General features: G+C 57.6%; 1 protein-coding gene across 5 annotated transcripts; it reads left to right on the top strand.

Moving 5' to 3' along the window:
- The first annotated feature begins 342 nt into the window (after positions 1 to 342).
- Positions 343 to 25,306, top strand: ARHGEF1 (Rho guanine nucleotide exchange factor 1). Of its 5 annotated transcripts, XM_073016389.1 has the most exons (30): positions 343 to 466; positions 5,891 to 5,933; positions 6,019 to 6,105; positions 6,590 to 6,703; positions 9,863 to 9,961; positions 10,169 to 10,211; positions 10,441 to 10,687; positions 11,112 to 11,141; positions 11,677 to 11,776; positions 11,917 to 12,013; positions 12,092 to 12,127; positions 12,969 to 13,106; positions 14,002 to 14,107; positions 15,425 to 15,592; positions 15,919 to 16,064; positions 19,744 to 19,890; positions 20,131 to 20,213; positions 20,389 to 20,514; positions 20,642 to 20,756; positions 21,166 to 21,266; positions 21,567 to 21,644; positions 21,902 to 21,977; positions 22,081 to 22,248; positions 22,811 to 22,898; positions 23,037 to 23,123; positions 23,617 to 23,684; positions 23,796 to 23,882; positions 24,310 to 24,473; positions 24,556 to 24,656; positions 24,956 to 25,306. In XM_073016389.1, exons 2-29 carry the CDS (start codon positions 5,910 to 5,912, stop codon positions 24,637 to 24,639), a joined length of 2,907 nt encoding a protein of 968 aa, XP_072872490.1. In that variant the 5' UTR covers positions 343 to 466; positions 5,891 to 5,909; the 3' UTR covers positions 24,640 to 24,656; positions 24,956 to 25,306. The 5 variants fall into 5 exon arrangements, with proteins under 5 accessions (XP_072872490.1, XP_007995129.1, XP_007995128.1 ...); XM_007996938.3 differs by lacking the exon at positions 15,425 to 15,592; XM_007996937.3 differs by lacking the exon at positions 15,425 to 15,592 and having other exon boundaries at positions 23,545 to 23,684.

Genomic DNA, 25,306 nt, shown 5'->3' with positions numbered 1-25,306 from the left:
CGAAGGAAGGGCGCAAGACCAAGAGAACCACAGACGCGGAAAGCCGGGGAGGTCGGTGTGGCTCGGTGTGGGGCGCATGGGGAGCAGGGCTTGCCCCCCAGCACCTCCGGGGAGGTGACCCCAGCCAGGAGATGCGAGCCCCGCGGAGCCCGCGCCCGGCGGACGGACCGATGGACAAAGCCGGGGAGAGCCCGGGCGCGGCCGGGGCGGGGCCGGTGCCTGCGGGGACCCGGGCGCAGCGGGGAAGGAGGGGCGGGCAAGCGGCGAGAAGGGGAAGGAAGCGGAGGTGCCGGGCGGGCGCGGGGCGCGGGCAGGAAGCGGGGAGGGGCGGCGGGGCGGGGGCCTCCGGAAAAACGCCCCGACTTCCTGCCCCGCCAGAGCCAGGAAGCGGGAGCCGGGACCCAGGGCCCGGGATTGCCGAGCCCGACCTCGGGCGCCCCGCCGGTCACCTCCGCGCGGACACCAGGTACTCGGTCTCCGGCCCCGCCCGGCTTCCTCCCCTCGGCTGCTGGGGGAAGTGGGGTGGAGGAGGGAGGGGCTGGGGCGCTGCCGCCAGCGGAGGGGCCTCCTTCGGACCCCACGGAGCCAGCGGCCGCACCTCCTCGGGCCTCAGTTTTCCCATCTGTTAAAGGGAGCAAAGAGGGGAGAACTCACACTTGACGAGTACCCCCTAGGTGGGGACGAACGGTGCGAGGCCGGGGCCAAGGCCTCCCATCTGCTCAGTGGAGGACAGACGATCACTCCCATTGTACGGGTGGGGAAACCGAGGCCCGGGGAGCCAAACCGACTCGTCCCAGGGAACGCACATCGTGAGACAGTGTGGAGTTGGGATTTGAACTCGCACGTGCTTTCCGCAAAGCGCCATCCTCCAACCTCCGCATGCTTTAGGGCCACCTAAAAAAGAAAAACAACAATAACAACGACGAGGGCCGCTGTGAAGCTGAAAGTTGCAGAGTGCATTTGAAAGAGTTTTAGGAAAGCTCTTTTCTAGGTCATTAATTATACCGTGGGAGACAAGTGTAGGGAGAGAGCTGGAGGCCTTCTCCCATTGTACAGATGGGAAGACTGAGGCCTGCATAGTAGTCATTACTTTTTGCAGATTACACTGCATGTCAGAGGGAAAGATGTGCTGGAACTCAAGACTTTTGCTTTTCCAGTTCCAAAGGAAGGGGGGTGGGGTGGGGGACGGAGGGGATTGATGTACAAGCGTTGGAAATTCAGCGGGTCCCCTAAGTGGGGAGACTAATAGGACGGGGAGCCCCAATCCGCGGTCCCAGTGCTCAGCGCCGGGGTGACTCGGAGATCTCGGATCGAACTCGGGAGGAGTTGCACTCATCTGCACCTCCGGGCGCGGGGCGGGGCCCGGGGAGTGACGGGGGCAGTCGAGATACGGAAACGCCGGCCCTCCAAGACAGGCCAGAGCGGCCCTATCTGGCCTGCGTGGCGCAATGCAGCGCTAGAGCGGCCGGAGGGAGGAGTAGAGTCGTCGGGGCCGGAGCCTGGCAGGAGCCGGGCTAGAGCGGCTGGCAGGAGGAGTGGAGCTGGGCGCAAAGGTGGACTCAGGGCGGCTAGAGCGACGCGGCGGCAGGGGTGGGGAGAGTGCGGAGCCGGCGCGCGGAGGCTTCGGTTCCGGTGGCGGTGGTGGCTTCTCTTTCCACCTGGAGCAGGTGAGGGACGCGGTCCCCAGCGGGCGTCAGACCCTGACTCTGCACGTCCTCTCCGGCATCCCTAGCCGTGCACACTGCCACGTCCCCCGTAGGATTTAGGGCCCGCGTAAGACCGGCCACGTCCATGTAAGATTTGGGGCTCGTGTAGACCAGCCACATTCCGTATAGATTACAAAGTCTTTCAGACCCTCCAGGTTCCTGCAAGCCCCCCATGGATAACTGGTTTCTCATAGACGTGGGGTCCTCATAGATAAGGAGCATCCCCTGGAATCCGGGGCTCTACAGACCATGGGTCTCGGGACCCACCACGCACCCCTATGGAATTCTGAGCCCCTTTTAAGTCTCCGGAGGTTCCACAGACTGGCAGTTGTCCCTACAGAATCATGATGCTGTATGATCCCTGGATCCTTTAGACCCACTATGTGTCAAATAGAATCTGGGGAGTTACACATTCCAATGACTCCTTTTAGGTTCTTTAAGGCTCCCAGAAGTTCTTGGAGACCCCGAGTCACCTGCTCAACACCTTATAGACCCTGAGCCCTCCATAGAACTCAAGCACCCATGTAGCCCCCCAACCCATGGACCTTCTAAACCAGCCCTAACCCCCCAGCGCCCAATGCACGTAGTGCTCCCTCTGCTGGACCCGCCACCCCCCACCCCCAGGCCTTGTCAGTTGCCTGTAGAGATCCATGTATTCTCTGACAGCTTCACCTATAATTCTCCAGCCTTTGTGGGACCCCCCCAACCCCTCGTCCTAAACAAGCAACACTCCTCGCCTCCATCATCTCCAGCCCCCAGGCCTCTGTGGAGCAGCCGTATCCAACTTGCACTCCTGCCTAGGCCACAGTGACCACATACCCGTGGCTTTTCCAGGCATCCATAAGAAGACGTGATTTGTCTCAGAGCTTTGATTCACATTTTAGTTTGTGAAGGGTAGGGTGGGGACTCCCCATGCTCTGAAGCAATGCCCTCTGTTTTGTTTTATTTTGTCTTATTTATTTATTTATTGAGACGAAGTCTCACTTCTGTCACCAGGCTGGAGTGCAGTGGCGCGATCTCAGCTCACTGCAAGCTCCGCCTCCCGGGTTCAAGCGATTCTCCTGCCTCAGCCTCCGGAGTAGCTGGGACTACAGGCTCGCGCCACCATGCCCAGCTAATTTTTGTATTTTTAGTAGAGACAGGGTTTCACTGTGTTGGCCAGGATGGTGTTGATCTCTTGACTTCGTGATCCGCCTGCTTCGGTCTCCCAAAGTGCTGGGATTACAGGCGAGAGCCACCACGCCCGGCCTGTTTTATTTTAAGACAAAGTCTCACTCTGTTGCCCAGGCTGGAGGGCAGTGGCCCAATCTTGGCTCACTGCAACGTCTGCCTCCTGGGCTCAAGCGATCCTCTCACCTTAGCCTCCCAAGTAGCTGGGACTGCAGGCATGAGCCACCACACCTGGCTATCTTTTGTAGAGACAGGGTTTCACCATATTAGCCAGACTGGTCTTGAACTCCTGAGCTCAAGTGATCCACCCGCCTTGGTCTTCCAAACTGCTGGGATTACAGATGTGAGCTACTGGGCCCACCAAATGCAGTTTATTTTAAATGCATAAACTCTGTAGCCCGATTGCCTAGGTCTGAGTCCTGGTTCTGCTTCATATGAGCTGTGCCTCAGTTTCCTTCTTTGTTAAATGGAGATGAGAATAATAATAATCTCTTGGAGTCACTGAGAGGATTAAATGAGTTATTACCTGTAAACCAGCGATGTCATGCCTGGCACTTACTAAGTGTCTCTTATGTGTCAGCTATCATTTCATTATCATTGTGATAAGGAATAAGGAGGCCGGGCCCGGTGGCTCAAGCCTGTAATCCCAGCACTTTGGGAGGCCGAGACGGGTGGATTATGAGGTCAGGAGATTGAGACCATCCTGGCTAACACGGTGAAACCCCGTCTCTACTAAAAAAAAAAAAATACAAAAAACTAGCCGGGCGAGGTGGCAGGCATCTGTAATCCCAGCTACTCGGGAGGCTGAGGCAGGAGAATGGCGTAAACCCGGGAGGCAGAACTTGCAGTGAGCTGAGATCCACCACCACTGCACTCCAGCCTGGGGGACAGAGCGAGACTCCGTCTCAAAAAAAAAAAAAAAGGAATAAGGAGATAAGAACTTGGCAAGCACACAGTTCCAGACCTGGCACCAAGCACTTGCAGAGATAATGAGCATCCCCTCCTTTGCCTTTTGTTTTGTTTTGTTTTGTTTTTGAGACCGAGTCTTGCTCTGTCACCCAGGCTGGAGTGCAGTGGCGCATGGTCTCTGCTCACTGCAAGCTCCGCCTCCCGGGTTCATGCCATTCTCCTGCCTCAGCCTCCCAAGTAGCTGGGACTACAGGCACCCACCACCATGCCCAGCTAATTTTTTGTATTTTTTTTAGTAGAGACGGGGTTTCACCATGTTAGCCAGGATGGTTTCGATCTCCTGACCTCGTGATCCGCCCACCTCAGCCTCCCAAAGTGCTGGGATTACAGGCGTGAGCCACCGCGCCCAGCCTCCTTTGCCTTTTTTTAATCTCCCTGCCTCAGTTGAGCATTTCTGCCTGTGAGTGGGATGAGCATGCACCCTCCACGTCCGTGGTCATGTTTCATAGTGAGACAGGGTCTCACTGTGTTGCCCAGGCTGGTCTCGAACTCCTGAGCTCAAGCGATCTTCCCACCTTGGCCTCCCAAAGTGCTGGGGTTACAGGCATGAACCACCTCGCCTGGCCAGTTTGCAAATTTATTAAAGTGAATGTTTAGCAGTGCTTGAATCTTGAATTGCCCGAGCTTAGATATTGGACAAATACTCTTTATGGGAAAGAATAAAAATGATGCCTTCCCCAGGTGGACCCTCAGGGTGGCATTTGGGCACTCCAGAAAGCATCATTGTTTAATCATCAAAATCCTGGTTACCATTTACTGGGGAGCTAGGGAGGAGGCCCATAAAGCAGGAGAAGGGCGGGTCTCTGCCAGCTAGGGTTATAAATAGCTTTGGGCTGTGGGGAGCCCCCCCACTGGTCCACCCCACCCCTCTTTCCACAGCTCCTTCCCGCCTGACACGGGCTCCGTGGCATTAGTCAGACTAATTAAGGACACAGAAGATGTCGGTGGAAAGACTCAGAGAGAAGTGGAGACTCAAGGAGAGACAAAGATGGGAAAGACAGCAAGAGATGGGGGAGAAAAAGGGATGGAGAGAGATGAGAGACAGCACTTGAGACCGTGACTCAGAGAGGTGTGAGGATGGTAGCTGCAGAAACCAGATGTGGGAGGACAGAGGCACAGAGACAGGGACAGGACAGACAGAGCTACAGAAGCAGGAAGGGGGTGTCACCTCTGAGAAGGACAGATGGAAGGAGGGGAGGCAGGGACGGTGGGGAAAATGAGACAGTTCTGGAGGAAGGCAAAGAGAAAAATCAGGAAACAGGGTGAAGAGAGACCAAGACATGAGACAGATTCGAGGGACAGACAGCCAAGGAGAGCCGGCTGCAGACAGACCAAGGTGCACGTAGGGTGGAGGAGACAGACGCACCTTGGAGATGGGCTGTCTGAGGTCCCATCACTTATTTTCCAGGACTGGAAGCCTGGGAAGAGAAGAGGTCCCTGGGGGAAAGAACTGGGTTTGGGGACTCCTGGTCCCTGAGGGAGGAGGGTTCTGAGTTTTGTTTTCTTATGTGGAGAGTTGGGGGTTGGGGGTTTGTCATTGTGACTTCCTGTCACAGGAAGTGGGGCTGGTGGGTTCCAAGCAACATCCTGCCCCAGGCCTGTCACAGATCAGAGGAGACCCCTGCACCCCACTTCTCTCCCGCCTCTCCTCTAACGCTCCCATCCCAGCTTGCCTCTAGGCTGTGCTCTCAGGAATTAGCCCCCAGGCCTCTGATCCCTCCAACCTGGGAGTCCAGTCCCCCAGCCCCCTCTTCCATGAGAGTGTTAGGGACTCCAGATTGCAGGCTCTCAGACTCAGCCTTCCCATGGACCCAGGCTCCTGAGCCTCCAATGCCTGCCCCCGCAAGTCTCCCGTCCTTGGGCTCCCGCCCCCTGGCGGGTCTCTGAAGGGCTCTTTGTGGCCACACAGAGGCCCCATTGAGCTGCGGAGGCCGGGATGGGGGAGGCTGTTTACTCACCTTCACACCTGGGCCAGGAATCTGTGAGTAACCACCCTGGGCCACCTCCTCCCACCCTCCTAACCGCAGCCCCTCCTCTTCCCCCAGCCCTGCAGAGCCCAGGGAGATGGAAGACGTAGCCCGAGGGGCGGTGAGTGGACAGAGCAAGGGGTGAGGGGACTCTGGGGCTGTGGGTGGGGAGTTCTGTGGACTGAAGCTGCCCTCCCCTTCCACAGGCCTCCCCAGGCCCCTCCCGGCCTGGCCTGGTTCCCGTCAGCATCATCGGGGCAGAGGATGAGGATTTTGAGAACGAGCTGGAGACGGTGAGTGGGAGATAGGGTGGAAAGCTCTGTCCCAGGCTCAGCATCCTGCCCCGGGTCCTCTCCCACCCGCAGATGTGTCTTCTCGGCCTCTTCCCACGGTCTGTCCCATCCTCTCATCTCCGTGGTACCTCCCTCCTCACCTCGCCGACCCCATACTCGGAGCCCACACAGCAGCATGGATGCCCACCCTTCTTACTCTTAACCCCATTTCTTATCATTGCTCTCTCCTCCCCCAGCAGGGACCCCAATTTTTTCTCTCCTAATTTCTGTCCTCATCATCCACCATTATAATATTAAGTCTCATCCATTCTCCCTGACCACCTGCCCTTGCTGTCATCATTATTTCATGGACACTGTCACCACTCCCCACTTCCCAGGAGCTAACCCTGGCTTGGATCCCTTGTGAAGTACCAGGAATGGGTAGGGTCAACCCCAAGGCCCCTCCTCTTCTCCCCATTGTACTCACCCCTGCCTGAACCCCCAGAACTCAGAAGAGCAAAACAGCCAGTTCCAGAGCCTGGAGCAGGTGAAGCGGCGCCCAGCCCACCTCATGGCCCTCCTGCAGCACGTGGCCCTGCAGTTTGAGCCAGGACCCCTGGTGAGGGCAGGGCTGGGTGGGCACAGGGAGGGGTGGGGCTGGGACAGGCACAGCTTTTGGCGAATTAAACCAGCGAGCTAGTGCTGGGAGGGTCTGGAAAAGCAGATCTAGAAAACAGAGTGCCAGATCTAGAAAGAGAGAATGCCTTAGACAAGAGCCAGAAAGCACGCCATGTGACCTCAACAGGCTTACAGGTGCCCAGGGTAGATCTCAGTGCACAGCGGGCAGGGTACACATGGCAGGACCCCGCAGAGCCACAGAGAGTCCAGCAGCCTGGCAGAAACCACATCCCGTCCCACTTTTTGCCTGTGGCAGCGCTCCCCATCAGCCTGTGGCAGTGCCCTTCCGTGGACTCTGGGGTACCAAATCCTTCTCTCCAAAGCCTTCTCGGCAGATGCCAGCACGCAGTCATTCAGGGTTGGTGCTTGGGGGAAGGCTGTTAGCCATCCCAGGTGTAGGGGGCACAGCAGGCCCTGATCCAGAAACAAGAAAACTACCACACACAGCTCACAAAGGAGACCACAAAATTGTGGATCCAGAAGCCTCCGTATGAGGCGGAAGATACCTGGGAGATGTGGATGGACAACTGTGCCATCCAGAAACACCTGCAGAGTCTAGAAAAACCAGCAGGTGATTTAGAAAGGAAGAGGCCACAGTGCTGGCGGGCAGTGGATCTGCAGACAAGGGTCTCGTCCCAAGAAGACCCGGTCCAGCCCAGCACAGCATAGGAGCTGGAGACAGCCAGGGCACTGCACCATGTGGACATGCGTAGTAGACCCCTCCAGAAAACGAGAAAATCGATAGAGTGGGGAGAAGCGCCCAAGGCATGCGGAAAGAAGAATACGTTAGCTGCAAGACCAGAGGCTGGTCATCCTGATACCAAAGCATCAGATATGCAGAAATTTAGGAAATTGCAGTCTTTCCCCCGTCTGCATTCTCTTTCCAGAAGAGTGGCTCCCCGCACAACCACATGCATGGAGACTGGCCCTCTGAGCAAGGGGGTCCCCCATTCAAGCCTTGGGGTTTCTAGAACACCAGATCATGGACATCAGCCCAGGGATCGTGCTGACTACCATGTTCTTTTACAGATGTGGAAACAGGCCTAGAGAGGGTCAGGGACTTGCCCGAGGTGACCCCGGCAGCCTCTGGGCATTTTGAGGTTTATCACACAGCTCCCTCACCTCATCAGCTTGTGGGGAGCCGATCAGAGATAGCTGTGGTCCCCTGGGCTCTGGTAGCTGAGGTCCTGTTGGCCTCTCTTAGAATTTTGCTGTATTTGGGGAGTGTGGAGCGTGGATATAGATTTGTTAAAACTGTTGAAAGTGGAGAAGGAGGACCAGGCCTGGTGGTTCATGGCTGTAGTCCCAGCGCTTTGGGAGGCTGAGGCAGGAGGATGGCTTGAGCCTGGGAGGTCGAGGCTGCAGTGACTGCACCACTGCACTCCAGCCTGGGCGACAGAGTGAGACCCTGTCTTGAAATAAATAAATAAAAGGTGGGGCCGGGCACGGTGGCTCGTGCCTGTAATCCCAGAACTTTGGGAGGCTGAGGCGGGTAGATCACTTGAGATCAGGAGTTTGAGACTAGCCTGGCCAACATGGTAAACCCTGTCTCTACTAAAAATATGAAAATGGGGCAGGCGCAGTGGCTCACGCCTATAATCCCAGCACTTTGGGAGGCCGAGGCAGGTGGATCACGTGATGTCAGGAGTTCAAAACCAGCCTCATGGTGAAATCCCATCTCTACTAAAATACGAAAATTAGCCGGGCACAGTGGTACACGCCTGTAATCCCAGCTACTCGAGAGGCTGAGGCAGGAGAATCACTTGATCTTGGGAGGTAGAGGTTGTGATGAGCCAAGATTGCACCACTGCACTCCAGCCTAGGCGAAAAAAAAAAAACAAAGAAATTAGCCAGGCATGATGGTAGGCACCTGTAATCCAAACTACTCCAGAGGCTGAGGCAGGAGAATTGCTTGAACCCAGGAAGAGGTTGCAGTGAGCCGAGATCCGTGCCACTGCACTCCAGCCTGGTGACACAGCAAGACTCCATCTCAAAAAAGAAAAAGGAGAAAAAGTCCCACTCCCATTGGAGTGAGTTCATTTCCCAGATGAGAGCCCCCAGGAGCCAGGGCAGGTTGGAGTCCCCACTGTCACCCAGCACAGGGGCTGGCACTCAGGAAACGTGTGACGAATGACACAGTGAGCCCCACTTGTCCACCTGTGCTTTACAAGCCCTCAGTAGGCACAGGGCACCATCTGGGACACAGATGGATCAACCTACAACACCCCTCAACACACACAAACCCTTGAGCTGCTCAGTCTTTCTAGGCAGCAGAGTGTAGTGGAGACAGGCTGCCTGGATTCGAATCCTAACTTTGCCACTTAGTAGCTGTGTGATTTTGGGTTTTATTTATTTATTTATTTCTGAAACAGTCTCGCTCTGTCACCCAGGCTGGAGTGCAGTGGCACAATCTCCACTCACTGCAACCTCTATCTCCTGGGTTCAAGCAGTTCTCCCTGCCTCAGCCTCCCAAGCAGCTGTGATTACAGGTGCCCACCACCACACGTGGCTAATTTTTTAATTGTTTTATTTTACTAAAAATAAAAAAGACAGGGTTTTGCCATGTTGGCCAGGCTGGTCACAAATTCCTGACCTCATGTGAGCCACCTGCCTCGGCCTCCCAAAGTGCTGGGATTGCAGGTGTGAGCCACCATGCCCGGCCTAGCTGTGTCACTAAGCTTGAATAAACTTCTTGAGCTCCGTTTTCTCATCTGTAAAATGGGGATACTCACGGTCCCTACACTTGAACATGTTAATGCACGTAGAGGGTGTAGAGCAGCGTCTGGTATACAGTAAGCCCTCAGTATAGACAGTAGTAGTAGGTGTCATTATTGCCAGGAGGAGACCATGATGAAGAACCACAAAGGACCACAGCACAGGATGGAAAATTAGAAAATGTGAATGGCGGCCCCAGGGAGGCTGCAGGGGAACCCAGGGCCTGGTGTTAGGGGTGGAGGTCAGGGAGTACTTCCCGGAGGAGGTGGCAATTGAGTCCCTTAACCATGGGGTGGTCAGGAGGCGAGGAAGGCCCTCTTCAAAGGGAGACTGTGGTTTGAGGCGGGGTGGGGGAGCAGAGAGTCACACTGTGTGTCTCCCTCAGCTTTGCTGTCTGCATGCCGACATGCTGGGCTCACTGGGCCCCAAGGAGGCCAAGAAGGCCTTCCTGGACTTCTATCACAGCTTCCTGGAGAAGACAGCGGTGAGAGATCTTCAAGCTGCCCCAACCCCGCAATCCCTGTTTGGGCCTGCAGAGTCACCATGAGGTCCCCAACCTCTGCCCTGAGGGCAGCTGCTGACCCAGGCTTTCCCCAGCACCCTCACTTACGTCAGGGTTCCTGGCAGTCCTCCCAGTCTGCGTCTCAGCACACCAAGTGCTCCTCTTCACCCCATTCTCTCTCTTGAGCAGGTTCTGCGGGTGCCGGTTCCTCCCAATGTCGCCTTTGAACTTGGTAAGGAGAAGGATGGGATGAGGGAGAGGTGTCTAGCAGGGACTACACCTCCCAGGAGGCCAAGGGGAGGGAGGCCGCACTCCCATGCTCTGCTCGTACAGCCGAGATTCATTCATTCCTTCCTGGCAGCGGCCTCAGGAAGAGTGGCTGTTGGAGTCCAAAGGTGGGTGGGGGCCGTGGTCCAAGCCACCAGGAAGTGGACCCTAGCCCCCCACGTGTGTCCCTGCAGACCGCACTCGGGCTGACCTGATCTCCGAGGATGTCCAGCGGCGGTTCGTGCAGGAGGTGGTGCAAAGCCAGCAGACAGCCGTGGGCCGGCAGCTGGAGGACTTCCGCTCCAAGCGGCTCATGGGCATGACGCCCTGGGAGCAGGAGCTGGCCCAGCTGGAGGCTTGGGTTGGGCGAGACCGAGCCAGCTACGAGGCCCGGGAGCGGCACGTGGCGGAGCGGCTGCTCATGCACCTGGAGGAGATGCAGTGAGTGGGCCAGCCCTGGTGGGAGCGTTGCCCCTCCCTAGCACCGGGGCACCCCTGCTACCTCTGGCATGTTCCATCCCATTTGCGGGTTCCCTCTTCAGCGTCAGGGTTCATTTCTTGGCACTGGGGCTCTTCCTCTGCCCTGGCGTTTTAACTCACCTTGGATCTGAGTCTTCCCTTTCCAACTTTGGGGTTCCCTTGTCATTTCTGGGTCTTGTCCATGATCTGGCCCTTGGATCCCGTCCTCCTGGATGAGAGACCTCCCTCCCTCTTGTGACGGTCCTTCCCGATCCCTTCCGCAGTGTCCCCTCTCTGTCTCTCTTCCCCCTGCCTATCCCAGGACAACAACCCTGAGATGTGTCCTGGCTGGGCAGGGACCCCAGACCTAGCAAATACGTCACAAACATCTCTCTTCCTCCTACAGACATACCATCTCTACCGATGAAGAAAAGAGGTGAGGGGGGCAGGGAGGGCGGCAGGGAGAGGTGTGCAGCCTCCTGGGTTTGAGGGAGGAGGGGGCTGAGGGTCTGGATTCCTGGGTCTAAGGGAGGAGAGGGCTGGGGACTTGGACTTCTGGGTCTGAGGGAGGAGGGGGCTGGGGGCCTGGACTCCTGGGTTGAGAGAGAAGGAGGAGGCTGGAGCCCTGGACTCCTGGGTCTGAGGGAGGAGGAGGCTGGGGGCCTGGACACCTGGGTCTGAGGGAGGAGGAGGCTGGAGCCCTGGACTCCTGGGTCTGAGGGAGGAGGAGGCTGGGGGCCTGGACTCCTGGATTGAGAGAGGAGGAGGCTGGGGACCTGGACACCTGGGTCCTGGGTATTGGGTAACAGCCCTTGCCCCTGTCCTTTTGAACCCTCTCATCTCTCCTGAGAGTCTCATGGGAAGTAGTTGTGGGGTCAGGATGGGAAGGCTGGGCCTCTGCCTCTAGTGGCTGTGTGTGTGTGTGTGTGTCTCTTTGTGTGTGTTGAGCCCTCACTGTCTCCTCCCTACAGTGCTGCCGTGGTCAACGCCATTGGCGTGTACATGCGCCACCTTGGGGTGCGGACCAAGAGTGGGGACAAGAAGTCAGGGAGGAACTTCTTCCGGAAAAAGGTGCTTCCCTCAGTGCCCTGTCCTGACCCTTTCCTCTCCAGAGACACCCTGGGAGCCCCATGACTCTGGACACCTGGCGTCAAATTCTGCTTGGTTGTCTCAGAGATGCTCAGCCTGGTCTTCCTCCCCGCCTCTTGCAGGTGATGGGGAACCGGCGGTCGGACGAGCCTGCTAAGACCAAGAAGGGGCTGAGCAGCATCCTGGATGCCGCCCGCTGGAACCGGGGAGAGCCCCAGGGTAAAGCAGCTCTGGCCTCTGCCCTCCCCTGTCTTCCCCAGCTCTTCCCACTCACTGTCTCACTCTCTCTCATTTCAGTTCCAGATTTTCGACACCTCAAAGCAGAGGTTGATGGTAATGGACCTGTAGCCAGAGCATCCATCCCTGGGGCCTGTGGGGGAGGGGGCTGGGGCCTGGACTCCTGGGTCTGAGGGAGGAGAGGCTGGGGACCTGGATTCCTGGGTCTGAGGGAGGAGGAGCTGGGCCTGGACCCCTGGATCTGAGGGAGGAGGGGCTGGGGGAGTTCCTGGGTCTGAGGGAGGAAAGGCTGGGCCTGAACCCCTGGGTCTGAGGGAAGAGGGACTGGGCCTGCACTTGGCTGGGGAAGTTCCTGGGTCTGAGGAAAGAGGGGCTGGGGGCTCAGACTCCTGGTTCTGAGGGAGGAAGGGCTGGGGGCCCGGACCCCTGAGTCTGAGGGAAGAGGGGCTGGGGGAGCTCCTGGGTCTGAGGGAGGGAGGCCTGGGGCCTGGACCCCTGGGTCTGAGGGAGGAGGATTGGGCCTGGACCCCTGGGTCTGAGGGAGGAGGGGCTGGGGGCTGGGACTCTTGGGTCTGAGGGAGGAAGGGCTGGGCCTAGACCCCTGGGTGTGAGGAGGAGGGGCTGGGCCTGAATCCCTGGGTCTGAGGGAGGAGGGGCTGGGAGAGTTCCTGGGTCTGAGGGAGAAAGGCCTGGGGCCTGGACCTCTGGGTCTGAGGGAGGAGGGGCTGGGGGCCTGGACTCCTGGGTCTGAGGGCAGAGGGTATGGGGGACTCCTGGGTCTGAGGGAGGAGGGGATGGGGGCTCCTGGGTCTGAGGCAGGAGGGCCTCCTAGTCATGGTGGGGAAGGGCCTGAGCACAGCCTCTTGCATCCCCTGGTTGTTGTAGATTTGAGTTACTGTTCTCTCATCTCCCTCTTTCTCCCTCACCGTCTCCCCAGCTGAGAAGCCAGGTGCTACAGACCGGAAGGGAGGCCTGGGGATTCCCTCTCGGGACCGGAATGTTGGGGCTCCTGGGCAGGACACCCCTGGAGTCTCTCTGCACCCTCTGTCCCTGGACAGCCCAGACCGGGAACCAGGTGAGAGTTTCCTGGGCCAGGGCTCTGTGAGGCCCGGGGATCCAGGGTGGGGGTGCTGCCTGCCCCCTTGGCACCCCCAGATGGAAGCTACTCCTCAGCAACACCTCCCCTTTGCTCTTAGCATCCGCTCCTCCCTGCTCCTGGTCACCACTGTCATGCGTAACTTTCCCCTTCCCTCAGTTTGCCCTTTCCACGACTTTCCTCCCAGGCTCTGACCTCTCTGCTGGTGCCATGTCTCCCACCCCCCTGGACTACGTTTTCCATCAGCCCTTCATTTTCCAGAACCTTCCCTGAGTACATGACCAATCCCCCCTCTGACCTGCATTGCTGGCCCCCTAGGTGGGGAGCCCGCCAGCCCTATGAGCTTCATCCCTCACCGTCCTTACACCTCTGTGGCCTCAGGCCCTTGGATCTCTGCATGGCCAGGCCCAGGCTCACACACCGGCTCTGCTGACTCCTCGTGTTTATTTAGTGTTTTGGATAAGACTCCCGTTTATTAGCCTCCGTTTCCTTGTCTCTAAAGGAGTATGAGAGGGTGGGGAGGATGAATGGATGTGGAGGCAGCACAGAATTCAGACCCTCCTGACCTCAGGAGGCTGCAGTCTGGTTGGGTGGGAGAGATGTTTGTGACTTATTTGCTAGGCCTGGGGTCGCCATCCCCCCAGGACACAGAAGGGCACCCACTTCTGTTGCATCTTCACACCCCTGACCCTAGTGGCCCACGGTCATGTTCTCAGAGGTCTTAACATCTTTCTGTCCCGTGCTGAAGTACATTGCAGCCTCGTGGTGTCTGCCAGGCACTGGGTAGCTTTAGCCCCCACATTTCCAGCCCCCAGAGTGTGGGTCTTGTGGCCTCAGAGGCCCTCCAGCCAGCCCTGCTCCCTCCACCCCACAGGTGCTGACGCCCCCCTGGAGCTGGGGGACTTATCCCCGCAGGGCCCAATGAGCCTGGAGCCCCCGGCGCCCCCAGAGAGTACCGATGAGGGGGCCGAAACCGAGAGGTGCCCAGGCTGGGGTGCAGGGGTGGGGGCCGTGGCTTACTGGGCGCTGGTGGGTGGGTGCAGGGTCGCCACTGCCATCTGCGCCTGCCTGTCCCAGCCTCTCGCTCCGCCTGCTCCTCTGCTGCTCTCTGGGTCTCGCCATTCCTCTCCCTTCTTCTTTCCTTTTCTCATCTCCCTCCTGCTTCCTCATTGCCCCCCTTTCCTTTATCCTTACTTTTTCCTGTCCTCCTTCCTCTCCTTCCTTTTTTCACTGATCTTTCTCCTCCTCCCTTCCTCTCCACCTCTCCTTCCATCTCCTTTATTTCCCCCCTCCTTTCTCACCTGGATTTTCTTTCCCCACTTTCCATCCCCCTCCGATCTCCCTGCCACTTTCCATTTTTTCAGCCCTTCCTCCCCTTCTCTTTCAAGCCCCCCCACCCCACCCCGCCTCGCTCCTGCCTCCTGGTACCCGTCCCTCAACCCCCCACCCCTCTGCTCTGTGCCCCGGGGGCCCTGTCCCCCTTACAGCTGGGGGGCAGGCTCTGCCCCCTGCCCGTCCTTGTGCCGCTGCTTTGGGGACCCCTTGGTGGGTGTGGGGAGGTGGGTCGGGTGCCATTTGGGCCCACCTCTGACCCTGTGCCCCTCTCTCCCCAGAAGGTGGAAGAGGTGGGTGCCTGGGCCCTGGGTGGGGGAAGGGCTAGCCCCTCCCCCATTTCTCCCAGCCCCTCCCCTCTCCCCATGGCCACTCCCTCCCCTTCACTCCCTGTGAGGGGTGGGTGGGGACATCACCCTCCCAGTTGAAGAGCTAAGTATGGAAATCCTCCCCACCCCATAAACACCCCTCTGTTGCCATCCCCCTACCTCAGGGAAGGGAGGGGGTCAGTCCTACGCTCCATCCTGGGTTCCCCATCCCTTCCCCCATCAAATTTCAGTATCCCCCCACCGACACCCCCTACTACCCCAGCGCCCCTAAAATCCCACCACTCCTCTGACTCTCTCCTCTCTCTTCTGTTGCATGTTTGATCCCTGTCCTGGTCACCCCTGCTCCCGTCCTGGTCTCTCCCCGTCTCTGTCTCTCTCCTGGTCTCTCCCCGTCTCTGTCCCTGTCCTGGTCTCTCCTTGTCTCTCCCTGTCCTGGTCTCTCCCTGTCTCTGTCCCTGTCTTCTTCTCTCCTCAATCTCTGTCCCTGTCCTGGCCTCTCCCCATCTCTGTCCCTACCCTGGTCTCTCCCCGTCTCTGTCCCTGTCCTGGTTTCTCTTCGTCTCTGTCCTTGTCTTGGTCTCTCCTTGTCTCTGTACCCGGCCTCTGCCTGACTCTGTCCTTGGCCTCGGGGTCCAGGCTATCAGGGCGTCTGGGGCGCTCAGAGAGCCTGCGGGTGAGTGACCGCCGCCGGCCTTCCCGGGGCAGCCTCGGGGCTAAGGGCCGGGGTGGGGGCCGCTCCAGGAGCGACGTGGACATGGACCCCAGTTCCGCCACGGCAGTGCTTGGCCCTGCCCGACGAGCCACGTATGTCAACCCTCTCCCTTCCCCCATCCACTGAGGCAGCCTGGAGAACCAGGGAGGGATTGTTATCAGAGTCACAGGAATGGGCGTTGGAGGCTGAGGTCATTGAGGCCAACTGTGGTCACAGACCTTGGAGGAGGAGGGGTAGAATGCTTCTAGAGATCTGGGGACTCTAGTGTAGTCAGATCTAGAGATCCTGGTCTGCTGCACGGGCCACCCTGGGGGCATCGAATGCCAAGGCCACTGACCGGGGTTGAATGCTCTAAGAGGCTGAAGGCTGCTTCCTGGGATGGCCCAAGCTGGGGCCCTAACAAGGCCTCCGTCCACAGCCCTGAGCCTGGAGATGAGGGGGAGCCGGGGCGGTCAGGACTGGAGCTTGAACCAGAAGAGCCTCCCGGCTGGCGGGAACTTGTCCCACCAGACACCCTGCAGAGCCTGCCCAAGAGCCAGGTGAAGCGGCAGGAGGTCATCAGCGGTGAGTACCGCCCCCGTCTGCCCCACTGTGACCAAGGACACAGTCCAGCTCTGGCAAAGACAGGTGCAGAGACATGTTCATCTTGGTGTTATTTATCATAGGCAGAACTTGAAGGCAGCTTCAAATTCCCTCTTGTTCCAAGTTCAGATTGTTCCAACAGAGACCACTCCGATGGAATGTGAATGCCACTGTGGAAGGGACGTTTCCAAAAATTTTGAGTAGTGCAAGACAGTGCTGATGTTAAGAACACTGCATTTCTGGTGCAAGCCTTTATTTCCTTACTTGCGAAATGTGGGTACTAATAGTTCCTACCTCAGATATTGTCATGAAGATGAGACGATTTGTGTGAAATGTTTAGCATAGTGCTGGGCACAGAGGAAGAGCATTTTTTTTTTTTTTTTTTTTGGTCATTTTTATTTGGGCAGGGTCTTAGTTGGTCTCTAGGCTGGAGTGCAGTGGTGCAGTCACGGCTCACTACAGCCTTACCCTCCCAGGCTCAACTGATTCTCCCACCGCAGCCTCCCAAGCAGCTGAGACCACAGGCATGTACCACCGTGCCTGGCTAATTTTTGTATTCTTTGTATTCTAATTTTGTATTCTTTGTAGAGATGGGGGTTTCACCATGTTGGCCAGGCTGGTCTCGAACTCTTGGGCTCAAGTGATCCTCCTACCTCAGCCTCCCAAAGGCTTGGGATTACAAGTGTGAGCCAGCAGGCCCAGTCAAGGAAGAGCATTTTAATGAGATTGTTGTTACTAGTTTGATCTTAATTGCTTAGGGGAGAAAAGATCCCCACAGGGGAAAGTTTGGGAGAATGATCAGTATATTCACAGTGCTTGCTTCTGCATGGAGACATGATGAGTGTATCATTTTTGTCTTTTTCCTTTTTTCCTGTGCTAATTGTGTGGTGGCTGGGGAGGCTGGTGGCAAAAAGAGAAAGCTTTTTTTTTTTTTTTTTTTTTTTTTGAGACAGAGTTTTGCTCTTGTTGCCCAGGCTGGAGTGCAATGGCACAATCTCGGCTCACCGCAACCTCCACCTCCCAGGTTCAAGTGATTCTCCTGCCTCAGCCTCCTGAGCAGCTGGGATTACAGGCATGCGCCACCATGCCCGGCTAATTTTGTATTTTTAGTAGAGACGGGGTTTCTCCATGTTGGTCAGGCTGGTCTCGAACCCCCGACCTCAGGTGATCTGCCCGCCTCAGCCTCCCAAAGTGCTGGGATTACAGGCGTGAGCCACTGTGCCCGGCCCAAGAGAAAGCTTTTGGACTTGATTGAAAGCTTATTTACAGATTACTTCATAGTAAAAAAGGTACTTACTCAAAAATTTTAGGGGAGTAGTTGAGTACTTTTTGAGTCACAGATCCTTCTAAGGACATGATAAAAATTAAAAAAAAAAAAAAAAAAAAAAAACATGAGCCATGTGCTATCCATTAGGACTTTCTGGAAGATGGAAATGTGCTGTATTTGTGTTGCTCACCATGGGGACCACTGGTCACCTGTGGCTGGTGAGCACTCGAAATGCACTAGGCTGGGCACAGTGGCTCATGCCTGTAATCCCAGCACTTTGGGAAGTCGAGGTGGGCAAATCACTTGAGGTCAGGAGTTCAAGACCAGCCTGGCCAACATGGTGAAACCCCATGTCTACTAAACATACAAAAATTAGTCAAGCGGACCGGGCGCGGTGGCTCAAGCCTGTAATCCCAGCACATTGGGAGGCCGAGACGGGTGGATCACGAGGTCAGGAGATCGAGACCATCCTGGCTAACAGGGGGAAACCTCGTCTCTACTAAAAAAATACAAAAAACTAGCTGGGCGAGGTGGCGGGCGCTTGTAGTCCCAGCTACTCGGGAGGCTGAGGCAGGAGAATGGCGTGAACCTGGGAGGCGGAGCTTGCAGTGAGCTGAGATCCGGCCACTGCACTCCAGCCTGGGCGACAGAGCCAGACTCCGTCTCAAAAAAAAAAAAAAAAAATTAGTCAAGCGTAGTGGCACATGCCTCTAATCCCAGATACTCGGGAGGGTAAGGCAGGAGAATTGCTTGAACCCAGGAAGCAGGAGGCAGAGGTTTCAGTGAGCCCAGATCACTCCACCACACTCCAATCTGGGTGACAGAGCAAGACTCTGTCTCAAAAAAAAAAAAAAAGAAAAAAAAAAAGCACTAAATACAACTGAGCACTGACTTTTAAAATTTCGTTTCAATTAACGAAAATGTAAAGAGTTGGACGTGGCTGGTGACTATCATGTTGGACAGGATAGCAGTTTCTCTCCCCAGAAAGAATATGCGTAACATACAAAATTGTGCACTTAGACTCAGGGGATTTCTAGGACCCCTGAAACTCACACATATGCCCTCTGCGGGGGTCCCTGGATCTGAGGCTGTCAACCACTGTATAATGTGGCTTGATGGTTAGACACTAAACACAGCTGCAAGCTTGCCGGTGGGCGGGATGACCAGCTTGTCCCCATTTGCTAAGGATATTCCCAGTTTTATTACTGAAAGCCCGTGCAGGCAAACGGGGACCATTGGTCGTTCTGGCTGGCTGGCACAGCAAAAGGGGAAAGGCAAGGCGGTGGGTTGAGGACTCCTCAATGGCCTTTTTTTTTTTTTGAGACGGAGTCTCGCCCTGTCGCCAGGTTGGAGTGCAGTGGCGCGATCTCGGCACACTGCAACCTCTGCCTCCCAGGTTCAAGGGATTGTCCTGCCTCAGCCTCCCGAGTAGCTGGGACTACAGGCGCCTGCCACCACGCCCGGCTAATTTTTGCATTTTTAGTAGAGATGGGGTTTCACCGTGTTGGCCAGGATGGTCTCAATCTCTTGACCTCGTGATCTGACCACCTCGGCCTCCCAAAGTGCTAGAATTACAGGCATGAGCCACCGCGCCTGGCCCCTCAATGGCTTTTAAGAGGGCAAATGACTCCACCAAGAGAAGTTTTTTTTATTTGTTTGTTTTCTTTTGTTTTTTTGAGATGGAGTCTCGCTCTGTCACCAGGCTGGAGTGCAGTGGCATGATCTTGGCTCACTGCAACCTCCACCTCCCGGGTTCAAGTGATTCTCCTGCCTCAGCCTCCCAAGTCGCTGGGACTACGGGAGCCTGCCCCCACACCCGGCTAATTTTTGTGTTTTTTTAGTAGAGATGGGGTTTCACCATATTGGCCAGGCTGCTCTCGAACTCCTGACCTTGTGATCCACCCTCCTCGGCCTCCCAAAATGCTGGGATTATAGGTGTGAGCCACTGTGCCCAGCCGTTTTGTTTTGAGACAGGGTCTCGCTCTGTTGCCCAGGCTGGAGTGCAGTAATGCCCTTATAGCTCACTGCAGCCTCAACCTCCTGGGCTCAAGGGATCTTCCTATTTGAGCCTCCGAAGTAGCTGGGACCACAGGCACACACCACCACACTCAGGCTTTTTTTTTTTTTTTTTTTTTAATTTTTGGTAGAAACAGGGTTTCACCATGTTGCCCAGGCTGATCTTGGACTCCTGGGTTCAAGCAGTCCTCCTGCCTTGGCCTCCCAAAGTGCTGGCATTACAAGTGTGAACCACCGTGGCTAGCCAGAGAGAGTTTTTTCCCACCAACCTAGGAAGCGTTCCTCCCTGCTCTGCCTCATTCCTCTAGCCTGCCCCTGAGGTCATGCCCCGTAGTCTGCACCCTCCCCAACGTGCTTCCTGCTTTGGTGGCCCTGCAGAGCTGCTGGTGACAGAAGCGGCCCACGTGCGCATGCTGCGGGTGCTGCACGACCTCTTCTTCCAGCCCATGGCGGACGGCCTCTTCTTCTCCCTGGAGGAGCTGCAGAACATCTTCCCCAGCCTGGACGAGCTCATCGAGGTGCATTGTGAGTGCAGGGCCAGGGTCCCTCTGTGTACCCCACTGCCCCACGGGCAGCTCTGTTCTAGCCCTGGGTTCAACCTGCTCGGGAACCCCAGGGTTCACATAGGGTGGGGGCAGATACGCCATCCGGCCCTGAAGAGCAGACACAGATACACCTGCAGCCCTATTCCCACCATGCCGCAGCAGGCCCCGCACGGCATATTCCAGGCCCTGATGGAGGATCCCTTTCCTCCTGCCCCCACAGCCCTGTTCCTCGATCGCCTGATGAAGCGGAGGCAGGAGAGTGGCTACCTCATCGAGGAGATCGGAGACGTGCTGCTGGCCCGGGTGAGATGCCCAGCCCTCCCCCTCCTCCCAGCCAGACACTTGGAATCCAGGCCCGGAGCGGGTCCTGAGCCCACCCTAATCCAGTCCCAGGGTCTGGGCTTCCAGCGTGTCGTACTTTAGGCCTGTTCTTGCCCATCCCCACTGAGACACCTGCCTGGCCTGAATCTCACTGTAGTTTGATGGTGCTGAGGGCTCCTGGTTCCAGAAAATCTCCTCCCGCTTCTGCAGCCGCCAGTCGTTTGCCTTAGAGCAGCTCAAAGCCAAGCAACGCAAGGAGCCTCGGTTCTGTGCCTTCGTGCAGGTGAGGCGGGGTCTGGACTCCAGCTTCCCGGGGAGGAGGGGCCTGGAAACCCAGACTCCTAGGTGCCTGCGCCCTGGGGTGAGCCCGAAGCCTGGGCCATCACAGCGCCAGCACCAGTTTCCTGCAGGAAGCTGAGAGCCGCCCACGGTGCCGCCGTCTGCAGCTGAAGGACATGATTCCCACGGAGATGCAGCGGCTGACCAAGTACCCCCTGCTCCTGCAGAGCATCGGGCAGAACACAGGTACCACAGGCCCACCTCTCTGGGCCTCAGCTCTCCTCTTTTTTTCTTTTTAATTTTTTTTCTCACTCATTTTCATCAGTGATACCATCACGGCTCACTGCAGCCTCGACCTCCCAGGCTCTAGCCATCCTCCCACCTCAGCTTCCCGAGTAACTGGGACCCCAGGGGCACACCACCGTGCCTGGCTAATTTTTTTTATTTTTTTGTAGTGACAGGGTCTCGCCATGTTGCCCAGGCTGGCTTTGAACTCCTGGTCTCAAGCGATCCTCCTGCCTCAGCCTCCCAAAGTGCTTGGATTACAGGCATGAGCCACCATGCCCAGCCAGCTGTCCTTTGTCTAACTTTGGCTGCTGAATCTGGAGCCTCCAGGACAGGGGTTCACCAGAGCTGCTCTCTCCCTTGCCTGCAGAAGAGCCCACGGAACGGGAGAAAGTAGAGCTGGCAGCCGAGTGCTGCCGGGAAATTCTGCACCACGTCAACCAAGCCGTGCGTGACATGGAGGACCTGCTGGTGAGCCTGGGCTGACCCCACACCTGGGACAGTGGGTGGTATGAGAGCAGGGGGTGGACCCTACCTCAGCCTGTCCAGAAGGCACACCCTACCCCTTGGCTTGTCTCCCTCGAGGGTCACTGTTGTCTGGGGGTTGGCTTGGCCCTCAGCGCCTCCCTCTGAGGGTCATTGGAGGTCAGGTCCGACCCTCAGCTTGCTCCCATCAGAAGTTGGTCTTGGCTCTCGCCTTACCAATGTGGGTCACTGCGAGTCAGCCCCAGCACTTAGCTTGTCCCCATAACGCTCCCGTCTCTGCCCCAGAGGCTCAAGGACTATCAGCGGCGCCTGGACTTGTCCCACCTTCGGCAGAGCAGCGACCCCATGCTAAGCGAGTTCAAGGTGTGACCTTACCCTCCTGCCTCCCCTGCCCCGCTACTCTACTTGGCCCAGGGGATTCTGTGATACAGTCCCCAGCCTGTCCTCCCAATCCCATACTATACCCAGGGATCGAGAGCTTTGGCCCCCACCTCATGCCAATCCCATGATCCCCAGCCTATGGTCATCCCTGGTCACTGCCCTGCCCTTCCCTTCCCTTCCCCACCAACCCCAATCACCCCCCGCCAACCTGCACGAACCATCACCCCCTCCTGCCTCAGAACCTGGACATCACCAAGAAGAAATTGGTCCACGAGGGCCCACTGACGTGGCGGGTGACAAAGGACAAGGCTGTGGGTGAGTGCCAGGGAAGCCACCTAGTGCAGGGTGTGGGGGCAGTGAGCCAAGGGCAGGGAGGGGGTTGCATGAGGGCACTGTGTGAGCACTGCTCGCCCCGTAGAGGTGCATGTGCTGCTGCTGGATGACCTGCTGCTGCTGCTCCAGCGCCAGGATGAGCGGCTGCTGCTCAAGTCCCATAGCCGGACGCTGACGCCCACGCCCGACGGCAAGACCATGCTGCGGCCTGTGCTGCGGCTCACCTCTGCCATGACCCGCGAGGTGGCCACCGGTGAGCGCAGCCACTGTATGGCCCAGGGCAAAGGGTGTCTCTTTTGGGCAGAGCTGCCTGTGGAGTGGGGAGCAGAACCCTCTACAGAGCCAGGGAGTCAGCATTCTGGCAAAGAAGTTGGGAAGTGGGTGGAGGTGGGCAGGGCAGGGCTAGGCCTAGTAGGTTTTATAAGTGAGGTAGGAACTGCTGCAGGTGTTTGCACAGAGGCGTGTCTTGTATAAATGAGAAGAAAGGCCAGGAGCCCAGTGAGGAGGGATTTGTAAACACACAGTTGGGAAGTTGCACCAGGGCCACAAACACTGGGAGCAGCTGGAGGGTGGGAGTGGCTGGCAGGGTTTTGTTAGGTAGGCCAGGGGACTTGCCTGGTTCCCTAAGGAGGTGTGAGGGGGGAGCTCAGGAGGACACATCAGGTCCTGGATATTAGTGGACAGTGAGTGGTGAGTTGAGTAATGGGAGCCCTGAGAGCAGCGCTACTGTGAGTGACTTCCCCAGCTTGTGCTCAGGAAGGGGCACGCACTGGGGGGACCTGGGCTCTGAGTCCCATCTCCCCCTCTCCCTGCAGATCACAAAGCCTTCTACGTCCTTTTTACCTGGGACCAGGAGGCCCAGATATACGAGCTGGTGGCACAGACTGTGTCGGAGCGGAAGAAGTGAGGGGGGGTCTGAGTTCTGAGTGTGGGTTGAGGAGGCCCAAGCCTCTGGGTTCCCGGGTACAGAAGGGCTGTGGGGAGGCCCCGGCATAGGGTCTGGGGGCTCTGACTGCCCAGGGGTTTGGCCTTTCTCCCCAGCTGGTGTGCCCTCATCACCGAGACTGCCGGATCCCTGAAAGTCCCTGCCCCTGCCTCTCGCCCTAAGCCCCGGCCCAGCCCGAGCAGGTGAGGGGGGCCATGGAGAGAGCTGGAGGTTCAGGGAGGGGGGCCGGAAGGCAGGGCTGGCTTCCCTCCACAGCTCCAGAATGCAAACCCCAGTCCTGTCGAGTGTGCGTGTGTGTGAGCGTGCGCATGTGTGAATGCATGCGTGTACATACATGTGTGCCTGTACGCAAGCATGTGACTGTGTGTGCATGTGTAGTATATGCATGCATATGTGTGTGTACGTGTGTGCATGTATGGTGTGTGTGCGTGAGAGCATGTGCATGCATGTGTGTGCATGTGTGTGTGCCGACCCCACCACTGCCCCGTCTGTCTCCTGTCTCCAGGCCTCTGTGTCTTCCATTGTCTGGGCCTCTCTGTCTCCCTGTCTCCCGGCCTCGACCTCTGTCTCTCTCTCCGGACCTCCCTGCCTCCCCACCTCCAGCTCTCTGTCTCCCTGCCCCTGTGGCCCCCCAGGGCCAGGAGTGTGGGGTCACCCAGCACTTCCTCCCCTCAGCACCCGAGAACCCCTCCTCAGCAGCTCTGAGAACGGCAATGGTGGCCGAGAGACGTCTCCGGCTGATGGTGAGACCAGAGGGATGCTGGGTGAGGGGCCAGGTTGGGGCTCACGGGTGAAGAGGGGCATCCATAGGAGGCCCGGCAGGATCTGAGCGCCCTCCCTGTTCCCCCACCCAGCCCGGACCGAGAGAATCCTCAGTGACCTCCTGCCCTTCTGCAGACCAGGCCCCGAGGGCCAGCTCGCTGCCACGGCCCTTCGGAAAGGTAGCCCAGCCCTGCCCCTCCAGGGTGGCCACCGGCCCAAACAGTGCCTCTGTTCCAACTAGAACAAGGCTCTCCCTGTCAAAAATTTCCTTACGCCCAGCTGCCAGAAAACAAATGCTCCAAACCCACCCGGCCTGCACCACTGTCCTGGGTGCCCACGTCCTTCTTCTGCAGCCGCCATCCCTTCCTTGACTCTATATTCACCCTCTGCCTGACCATATCTCTGTCTTCAGTACCTTCCTGCCCTGTCCCAACCCTAAACCCAGCCTCACTTCACCTCCCTTTGGATCCCCCAACCCCATCCACTCAGCCTTGCCTGGCACCCACCCTCACCTCCAGCCCCTACACATGCCGTTTGGAATCCCCCATCCCAGATCCCATCCTGGCCCCCTGGTCTCCTGACTCCGCCCCCCTTGCCCCTGGCCAGTGCTGTCCCTGAAGCAGCTTCTGTTTCCTGCGGAGGAAGACAATGGGGCGGGGCCTCCTCGAGATGGGGATGGGGTCCCAGGGGGCGGCCCCCTGAGCCCAGCACGGACCCAGGAAATCCAGGAGAACCTGCTCAGCTTGGAGGAGACCATGAAGCAGCTGGAGGTAGGGCGGGGTGGACCAGGGGTGCCCTGAATGGGTCGGGGAAGGAGGGGGCCCCCCTCATCCATGACCCCCATGCCACCAGGAGTTGGAGGAGGAATTTTGCCGCCTGCGACCCCTCCTGTCTCAGCTTGGGGGGAACTCTGTCCCCCAGCCTGGCTGCACTTGAGGTCCTTGCCCAGGAAGGTGAGTGGGGGATCTGGGGGCCAGGGCACTGTCCTGAAAGGAGGGTCCCCCTCCAGAGCTCGCATCCCTGCAGCCCCTTCTGTCCATCTCCCTCTTTGTCTTTTCTGAATCTCCCCACTCCACCTCGTGTTTCTCATCTCTGTGTCTCTGTTTCTGATAATCTCTGTTTCCGTCTCTGTGCCTGCCTGCCTCTCCCCACCTCCCCTTCTCTCTCCGCTCTCCCTGTCTTGTCTCTGTCTGTCTCTCCCTGTCTCTCTCTCCATCTCTCCCAATCTCCCCTCTTCTCCTACATCCCCCAGGCCTTTTGCAAGAAGGAGAGGAATGGGGGAGAGGACATGAGGGACCACCCCCACCCACACAGCTGCCGCAGCATCTCACACCCTGAGGGCCTGAGGAGAGGGAGCTGTGGGCCACGCCTGGGAGGGGCCCAGCTGGGGTCACTGGCCCTGCATGAGCCTCGGCCATCTCTCCCTCCTGCCCTCTGCTTGGGGGACTCAGGGCTTCATTCCGGAGGGCACCACGGTGACCCGGGCCATCTCAGTATTGCCTGTGGGGGCCACCCCTCCACTCCCCACCCCCAAGTGCCTTCGCTCTGTTTTTATACCCTGAATTGGAGGTTTATTTTTTAATATATATTATCTAAGAAGAGA

The sequence above is a fragment of the Chlorocebus sabaeus genome, chromosome 6 (genome assembly GCF_047675955.1).
Source record: "Chlorocebus sabaeus isolate Y175 chromosome 6, mChlSab1.0.hap1, whole genome shotgun sequence".
Classification (NCBI taxonomy): Eukaryota; Metazoa; Chordata; class Mammalia; order Primates; family Cercopithecidae; genus Chlorocebus; species Chlorocebus sabaeus.
This window is presented reverse-complemented; position numbering and strand designations above follow the sequence as displayed.